We start from the raw sequence: 9,277 nt of genomic DNA, 5'->3' as shown, positions 1-9,277 counted from the left end.
GCTCTTGTAGACCAGGCTGCTCTCGAACTCACAGAGATCCGCCTGCCTCTGCCTCCCGAGTGCTGGGATTAAAGGCGTGCGCCACCACCGCCCGGCTGGAACTAATTTTTTTGCAACTTGTTGAATCTTCAGTGTTCTAAGGTGGCTCCTGGTTTCCCTATAAAGCTGCTTCTCCTTTCCCAAGTTCAGCAAATTAAACTGTTTCTGACAATTGCTCAAGGCAAAACCTTGCAGTGAACCTTGACAATTCTTTGCTCTTGTTGCCCACATCAGATCAGCTAAAGCAATCTTCAAAATACACAGTCTTACAATTCACTACCAGCACACCTGCTACCCTGAGCCAAACACCATCATCTCTCTCTTCATTACAGTAAGAGTCCCAGTTGGTGGCAATTTTGCCCCTAAAGGGCACTTGACATTGTTAGTGGATATTTTTCCAATGCCAAACTCTGGGGAAGGAGCTAAACTCAGCAAAGGCCTCACAACAGAATTAACTTCTTCAGAATGTCAAGGTAATGAAGTGATGCTGTTACCCTTCCAAATATGTGCTCAACACAGCCAATGACAGGTCATGTTAATGTTTAAATATAAGGTGTCAATCACATTTGGCCAGCCTCCAAACCCTACACTGACAGATCCCCCTCCCTGCCCCTAATTTATGCTTGTATTTTGTGCTTCTGCTATCTTGGCTGGCTTGACTTCAGCTATGGTAGTGGCCCTTTTGCTTTCTGGAAGCACTGAAATTTCAATCAGGCCATAGTGCCTTGACTTTTGTTGTTTCCTCTGCCTAGGATGCTGATCTCCTAGACAACTAACTGCATGACTCTCTGTTTTATGCCTGCTCTAGCTGTCCTGAAAGGCCATCCAGCTTGCTGGAGTGATTGGCTTAGCCTGGCTACTGGGGAAGTTTTCCATTAACAGCTCCCAATGTACATCTCCTGAAACTATTCCCTGAGAAAGACGACCTCATTTTCCAGCAGCTGTCCTCTTCAGCTCAGCTACTTCTCTCGGTTTAAGACTGCATGCCTAAGTGCCACCCACAAAGGGCTGGGCCCTCCTACATCCATGAACAATTGTTAGACATTAAATCTGATGGTTCACTTTTCAAAGTTTTCTCAAGCCAGCTCAGATCCAGCTAGACGTGAACCTGCTAGTCTGTCTAGTCCTCCTACCCGCCGCTCTTATTACTACACTACCCCTAAACTTTATTTTTTTGTTTTTTGTTTTTTGTTTTTTTGGTTTTTTGAGACAAGGTTTCTCTGTGGTTTTGGACCCTGTCCTGGAACTAGCTCTTGTAGACCAGGCTGGTCTCGAACTCACAGAGATCCGCCTGCCTCTGCCTCCCGAGTGCTGGGATTAAAGGCATGCGCCACCACCGCCCAGCACCCCTAAACTTTAATAAGCTACCTTCCCCAAATGTAAATTTAGAGTAGAAAATCACAAACATCCAAGCTTTCCTACAAGGTCATTGTGTTTGATAAGCTTTAAAATAAGCAGGATATGGGGTGATGGTGGCACATCCTTTTGATCCCAGCACTCAGGAGGCAGAAGTAGGGTGAGACTCTGTGAGTTCAAGGCCAGCCTGGTCTATGAGTAGAGTTCTAGGACAGCCAGGGTTATGAGAGAAACCCTGTCTAGAAAAACAAAAATGAAATGAAATAAGCAGAATGTAAATCATGGAGATAGACCCACACATGGTGTTTTTTGTTAGGATTGTAACTTTCTAGTTATTCAAAAAAGGAAAGAAAGATCATTTGTTAGGGTGCATAACTGAGTTATGCACTTAGTTTGTAGGCTTGCAACTTGTTGAATCTTCAGTGTTCTAAGGTGGCTCCCGGTTTCCCTACAAAGCTGCTTCTAGGCTCACATAGGAGTTTCCAAGGTTGTCAAATAAACTGCTTCACTTTCTTTCTTATTTCTATTTTCTTTTTCTCTTCTTTCTTTCTTTCTTTCTTTCTTTCTTTCTCTCTCTCTCTCTCTCTCTCTCTCTCTCTCTCTTTCTTTCTTTCTTTCTTTTCTTTTTTAGACAGGGTTTCTCTGTAGCTTTGGAGTCTGTCCTGGAACTAGGTCTTGTAAACCAGGCTGGCCTCGAACTCACAGAGATCCACCTGCCTCTGCATCCCAAGTGTGCACCATGACCACCTGGCTGCTTCATTTTCTTTGCTGAGTCTCCAGTACTCTTATTATAATGTAACTACTGCTTCTGACACTCTCAAGACAATCCCCTACAATTGTGCCCAGCAAGCCAAACTGACTTAGGCAATCTCTCAATTGAGGGTCTCTTCTCAGAGGATTCTAGGGTGTGTCAAGCTGACAAACCTAACCAAGACAAACGCCCATCACTATCTAACTTTATCTCTAAGTTTATTCCATTTTCCCGGATTATTGTCTTTTCCCCCTGCTAGCCTATTGTGAAATTCGTCAAGACAAGGAAGGGTTCATGTTTTCTTTGTTTGCTGTTGTATTTACGTCCTATGGAGTAATGCCAGGCATGTAGTTACTGCCCAACTCGTTGCTTGTAGTACAAATAATACAAACCCTGAAGCTCAGTCGGTAGAGCATGAGACTCTTAATCTCAGGGTCGTGGGTTCAGGCCCTACGTTGGGTGCCCAGTGAAGGCATATTCGATCGGTACGCTAGAATTAACCAGTCCTGCTCAAAAGAACAGATATAATTTAATATAATAATTGAAAACAGGGAAACTCACCCCACCGGGGTAAAAGTTCTGATGTGCAAAACGGGTCTAGCGAACACCGAGCTAAGAGAGCGAGCGCACCTGGATTCCCAGGTTTTCTTCCCTGGCCCCCAGTGGCCACACCCTAGCCAAGTGTAATTGACTGAGCTTCCCCATCAAAACCCAGAGACAGATATTTGAGTTCAAGCTGATGATCAGAAAAGCAAAGCAGTCAACCTCTAAAGAGACCTTTTACCTCTGCCAAGGCTCAGGCAAAGGAGCGATCCTGCAATGCTCTCCACCAACCTCAGACTCCACACTCCACTGAGTTCTTGTCTCTTCCCCTTTATATTCCTCTCTCTGCCTGGTCATATCACTTCTGTCTCCACCTCCCTAGTGCTGGGATTAAAGGCATGTGATTCCATGTGCTGGGATCACCTTTGTGTGAGCTCTGTTTCTCTATTATACAGATTCAATCTTGTGTAGCCAAGGGTAGCCTTGATCTCACAGAGAACCGTCTGCCTCAGTTTCCCAGGTCCTGGGATTAAAAGTGTGTGCCACCACTCCCTTGCCTGTATGGCTGACTAGTATAACTGCTTTGCCCTCTGATCTTCAGGCAAGCTTTATTTATTAAAACATAAATAATATATCACTATAGTAACTGTTGAGTAAATATTGTGTAAAAAAGTGTGGAGTCCAAAGAAAGATGGTTTCTCTTCTACCAGCAGGTTGCTGTAGGGGAATAGAGATGTCCTGGGCTGGCAGTGCCTGCCTTTAATCTTAATACTTGGGAGGCAGAGTGAGAAGGATTCAACTGACTGTGAGCAGGGCCATCCTTGGGCTTGTGGGTCTGAGCTATCTAAGAAGGTAGCTGAGCCGAGCAGTAGTGGCACATGCCTTTAATCATAGCACTTGGGGGGCAGAGGCAGGCGAATCTCTGTGAATTCCAGGCCAGCCTGGTGTAAAGAGTGAGTTCCAGGTCCTCCAAGGCTATAGAAACCCTGTTGCAAAAAACCAACCAACCAACCATCCAACCAACCAACCAACCAACCAACCAACCAGTTTAACCAAAGCAAACCAAACCAAACCAAACATCAAAGCAGAAGGGGGAAAAGGAGTGGGGGAGGTAAGGAGGTTTTCTTGGAAGTGTGTTCCCTGGTACTGGCTGTTGCATGGTCAAAGAAGGAAAAGCTATGCCCTTCATCTTGGATTTGTCAAATGGGAAATGCTTGAGGATTCTGGGAAGCATAGTTCCTAAGGAACTGTGGGTAGGCACTTTGCCAGTCAGCAGGGATCAAAAAACAAAACAAAACCAAAAACCAACCAACCAACCAAAAACCAAAACCAAGGTTGGCAAGCTCATGTTTTGCAGGTCTGCCTTTGGTCTCGTGAAACTGGTACTCAGAGACAGGGGCCATATTCCTTATATACTTTTGCTTTTACCTTTTGCTAGGCAGTTTACCCAATGGAACTTCTCCCCCCTACTGCCAAGACTCCCCTTTCCCTGGGTAATCAGAGGCGGTGCTCCCACAGCCCTGGGGACTAAGCAGTCAGAATAATCCTTCCTGGAGTCAGGGAAGGGATTTGGTATAAATCATGGTTTTTCCCAGGGCTCCATACCAAAAACTGTTTACAGCTATTATCACACACACAGCGAAAGCATTTCAAGTGTTGACAAGACATTGGGATGAAGGCAGGCTTATCTTTCATGGCTGCTTCTTAATTAAGACTGAAAGCTTTTAAAGAACCAGTCCCTCACATTCAGACTTGCTTTCTGTAGCATCTACAGTCTAGAAAAGATGAAAACAGCTACTTGCCCAGGGCGGCACTAATTGGCTGTGGTATCCGGTGGTTTTATTGCTCTGTAATAAGGTTACTTACTCTCTTTCCCGAGTTCTTTAATCACTATGTACATGGATTTCCATCTGCCCTTTACTTTATTCTTTATTGCCAGAAGATCTTGGAACACCATTTGTAGAAGAAGATGAACTGCAAACCGGGAGGGCAACCGTTGCTGCCATTTACCTCGCGGGACTTGTTATTGGGCTTCTGTCTGCGGAGTCAACAGAAATGTAGCCTTGGAAACAAGTTCTCGTTGGAAGGCGGCTTGTTAGGGAACTTTTGAGATCCTTGCTGAGCACATTCGACCACGAGTGCTTTGACAATTTCATGGCTACTACAGAAAATGTCCTAGGTGCTGACACATAAGATCTCTTTCATTGTATTACAGAACTGCGGGCTGCAGTCAGCGGAAGGCAGAAGAAATCTCAGACTCATGAAGTCCTGAGGAAGAAGCCACCTTTTATTTTCAGCAAACTACAGTGAACAAACAAATGCAGAGGTAGAGATTTGCATGGGTTCAGATGCCTACCTGGGGCAGAGGAAGACCCACTGAGGCCGTTCCATTCATTCCCCTACTCATTTTATCGGAACTCCAAGGCTGGCGTACTGTGGGTGGCCCCAAAGGCATTGATTTCCTGGACCATAAGTTCTTAAAGGGTCATCAGGTTACATCAAGTCACTTTTCAGAATTCTAGCCACACATAAAATTAGTCTTTTGGTCTGGAAGCCAGTAATGCGATGGGCTGACCTACCTACCTACTTTCCAGATTTGCCTCACTAGAGAGATAAGAGGACATGTATTAGGACCGAGTGGTGTGTGTTTCATTTTTGTGGCTTCTGACAGCGTGTTTCCCAAAGTGCAGTACTTTGAACCATGTCAACAAACAGCAGTCCCCAGATATGGTCACTTTGAGAGCAAGAGTGTAAGAGGTGCAAGGAAGGTTGGCTGGAGGAAGATGGCTTCTAAGGCTCTTGACTGTGGGTTGGCCTCCCAAGGCCTGTTCTGGAGCATTAGAGAGAGAAGGTCTTCCATCGCCTAGAGAGGCCAGGCTGGCGCGTCCCCTCTGCTCGAACCGCGTCTCTATGGCGGCCGCGAGAGGCCACAAGGCGCAGAGCGACATGAACGCGGATGCTGACGGTCAAGGCGGCACTGTGCTCCCTGCGCAGTCTCGAGAGGGCAGTCCCGTGGCGTGTGACTTCGTCCCATCGGTGCTGGGGACACGAGAGCAGTGAGTGTGGCGGGACGGGTGAGCGGGAGCCTGAGGCCCAGAAGGAGATGGGGACCCCTCACCCCCACCCCTGCTTGGAAGCCCGAGGGAGGAGGGTGGAAGCCACCTGTGGGGACTTAAGGGGCGAGACCCCAAGCGCGCCCTGGGAGCGGTTAACCCTCTTTCTAGGGATTCAAGACCACCCGAGGTCCTTGGGGAGCCGGTGTAGGGGTCTGGAATCTGGCTTGGGGAAAAGGGGGTAGAGGGCTGGGCAACGAACCGGACGAGGGCCCGGGGAGGTCCTGGGAGAGCTGTGGGATCAGGCTTCTGGAGGAGGTGGAGGGGCGGATGCTGTGAACTGTGAGCTAGTGAGATGGCAGGGTTCTGGGAGAACCAGAGAGGAAGTGTCCTGACCTAAAGTTGAGGCTAAGAAATTAATGGATTGGAATATACGTGAATGAATGTAGGGAACAAGAATTAGGATGGGAAGAAATTTGGGGGAGGGAGCAGGGGTTGTAGAGATGAAATAGGAGGAGAAAACGGATGGTAAGGGGAGGGGGTGGGGAGTTGCCGCTGTAAGGATTAAGAGATTTAATGGGAAAGCTAGAATACAGGGAGAGGCAAAGACTGTTTTAGCACTTAATTAAAATTTTTATCTTCGCTGTGCTCATTGTGAGCAAACCACTAACCTACTGGCTAGAAAATCCTGTATCTGCACATTGATGAGCAAATTTGGAGCCACAAGCTCAGCTTGTTCGCAGTCCAGTTTTGAACTTGGGTCTGGGATTTAAGAGATTTTTGGGCAGGTGCCTGTTTTTATTCTTTAAACTAAAATGTATATAGGATTGTGCATTGCATGAATATAAGTACTTGTTTATTTTGCTTGCTCATAGTTCTCATTCTTTTAGCTCAAGGATATTTTTTAAAAAATGGGTTGTGTGCACTTATTGATAACACTAATAATGTTTTAAGGCGATTGTGAGTAGCCATGTAATGCATTGGAAATTATTTAATTCACAAAATACAGTTTAATTTGGGAATCTTGCTTCACATTTCATTGTTTATGTAGTTGGGATGCTGTTTATGAGAGAGAACTGAGAACATTCCAAGAATATGGAGATACAGGAGAAATCTGGTGAGTTAAACGGAGGATGGTTTTTCTGGGTATGAGAGAGTATGCTTACAACAAAGACAGTCTAGATGCCTGGGTTGAATCTGGCTTCAGTAGCTTTAAAGGATCTCTTTCTTTCTTTTGTTTTTTGTTGTTTTTGTTTTTTTTTCCAGACAGCATTACCCTGGAACTTGCTCTGTAAGGCAGGCTGGCCACAAACTCAGAGATCCACTTGCCTCTGCCTGACTTTTGCTTCAATGACAGCTTAAAAATGTCTTTTTTTTTTTTTTTTTAGTGACCCATATTTAAATTGATCACAGTACTAGGAAGTTATTTCCATTCCATAGTTGTAATTTTTCAGCTAAGTAATGAAATTTTTAAGTACCAATATTTGCTGATGTCCAAGAAGGCAAGTATTAGGACATCGTTTTAAAGGATTAATGTTAATGTAGATAGAGTATGTGTGTATGTGTACATGTGTGTTTATAAATGCTCATACCTCTATGCTTATTATTTATGTACATATTATATATAATACATACCTTGGGTATTCCATTTTTAGAGGCGTGTTCTTCTAAATACCAATAAAGATGAAACTTAAACTAGTTATAGTCAATATTACTTCTCATTTTTCAAAAAAGACTTGAGTGAGTATATGGTATAAACAGGTGAAGTAGAATATAGTTGTAACTTCTGCTGTATCTCTGCTCTTTGTATTCTGTTCCTAACAGGTTTGGGGAAGAGAGTATGAACCGACTTATAAGGTGGATGCAGAAACACAAGATCCCATTGGATGCCTCAGTACTTGACATTGGAACTGGAAATGGTGTTTTCCTGGTTGAACTTGTTGGTACTTTTAGTATTCATGTATTTGAGCCAATTTTTAAAATGAAAGTTTTCTTTTAAAAATGTTGCAGTTAAGAGATTGCCATCTAATTGTGAAATAGCAAAACAGTTGGGAAACTCTGAGTGTTCACATGGGAGGAAAAGGAGACTGCATGGACTTTAGGAAAGTAGTAAAGATATGGTTTCAGGCATGATCCTGGAAGCTGGAATCTCAGATGCTAGTGAATGGTGAAGTCCTAGAAGTGCAAAATCTCAAAAGTCATAGTCCTCAAAGAGTAAAATCTTAAATGTGAAATTCTGAGAAGCCAGAATTCTGAAAACCTCAATCCCTGTATTCTTATGGCAGAAAGCAAAGGGTTTATGAGAACATTGGTGGTCCTGTGCTTGGTGGTTGTATCATATTAGGTATAGCAATACCAAAAATCTGGGTCGATTATTTAAGATGTGTATGTGAGGTTTTCAGAGGAGATTAATGTCTGAGTGTAGATAGAGTATGGGAAGAGCTGTCTCAGTATGGGTATACATCATCCAGTAGGTTGAGGCCTGTCAAGGACAAACACAGAAACTAAGTTGGTCTTTCTAAAAGTTAGGACAGTTATCTCTTGCTGTAGTGCACTTCCAAACTCTTGGCCTTAGGATCCTAGGGCTTACACCAGTGCTCCTGGATCCTTAGGCTTTGAGCCACAGACTGAGAGTTATCTCATTAGCTTTACTGGTTCTTAGGTCTTTGGGCTTTATCTGAGTCATGCTACTGGCATTCCCTTGCAGACAGCCTATGAGACTTCTCAATCACAATAATTGTGTGAACCAGTTCCTCCAATAGACCCTTCTTATTTCTGTATCTCTGTATCTGTGTCTCATAAATGGTTTTTGTCTGTGTATATTTTTACTGATACAGATTTGGTATTGGGAAGCAGCATCATTCCTTCTTACTGTTTTCCCTAGAACATAATGAAAGAAATCTGCAAAATTGTTCCCTCACAAAAAGGTTTTGCAGTATTTTAATTTTTACATTTGTTTATTTGTATATATGTGTATTAGACTCGGTGGCCAAGTGCCTTTACCTGCTGCACCATCTCCCTGTCACAGAGGCTTTGGTTATTTGATTGCACAGGGCTACTTAATGGTTAAAGATAACCATTTTAAAGCTAGGGTCAGCGAGACAGCCCAGTGTGTGAGGGTGCTTGCCCCAAGCCTGCCCACCTGAGTTTGATTCTGAAATTCATGTGTGGAAGGAGAGAACTACTTCAGCAATGCTACTTGCTCTCTGCCCTCCATGCACAAACAAACAAAATAAGTATAAAAACAGTTTTTTAAGTTGAGGGTTTTTTTGTTTTGTTTTTAAAGATTTATTTACTTACATATACAGTGTTCTGCCTGCATGTATGCCTACAGGCCAGAAGAGGATGCCAGATCTCTTTATAAATGGTTGTGAGCCATCATGTGGTTGCTGGGAATTGAACTCAGAACCTCTGGAAGAGGTCCTTTAATGCACAGAGATCAAGTTAAAAAAAATAGAAAGCTAGCCTGGCGGTGGTGGCGCACGCCTTTAATCCCAGCACTCGGGAGGCAGAGGCAGGCGGATCTCTGTGAGTT

At 44.1% G+C, this 9,277-nt stretch overlaps 1 protein-coding gene across 7 annotated transcripts in view; it reads left to right on the top strand.

Annotated features, from left to right (window-relative positions):
• The first annotated feature begins 5,622 nt into the window (after positions 1-5,622).
• Positions 5,623-9,277, top strand: part of Eef1akmt2 (EEF1A lysine methyltransferase 2) — a 46,187-nt gene continuing 42,532 nt past the window's right edge. For 3 of the 7 annotated variants that reach the window (XR_001229004.2, XM_026781566.1, XM_005351398.2), the window contains exons 1-3: positions 5,623-5,745; positions 6,794-6,859; positions 7,567-7,681. Coding sequence is in view for 6 of the 7 variants with exons in the window: in XM_026781566.1 (XP_026637367.1) it covers positions 5,636-5,745; positions 6,794-6,859; positions 7,567-7,681 (291 nt within the window). In the remaining variant the exon portion in view is untranslated. Of the gene's footprint in view, positions 5,764-5,802; positions 5,933-6,793; positions 6,860-7,566; positions 7,686-9,277 lie in introns of those variants that run through there. The other 4 variants (XM_013347895.2, XM_013347893.2, XM_013347896.2 and 1 more) reach the window with 4 other exon arrangements.

Source organism: Microtus ochrogaster, chromosome 8 (assembly GCF_000317375.1).
Source record: "Microtus ochrogaster isolate Prairie Vole_2 chromosome 8, MicOch1.0, whole genome shotgun sequence".
Lineage (NCBI taxonomy): Eukaryota > Metazoa > Chordata > Mammalia > Rodentia > Cricetidae > Microtus > Microtus ochrogaster.
The sequence above is the reverse complement of the archived record's forward strand: the minus strand, read 5'-3'. Positions and strand labels throughout refer to the sequence as shown.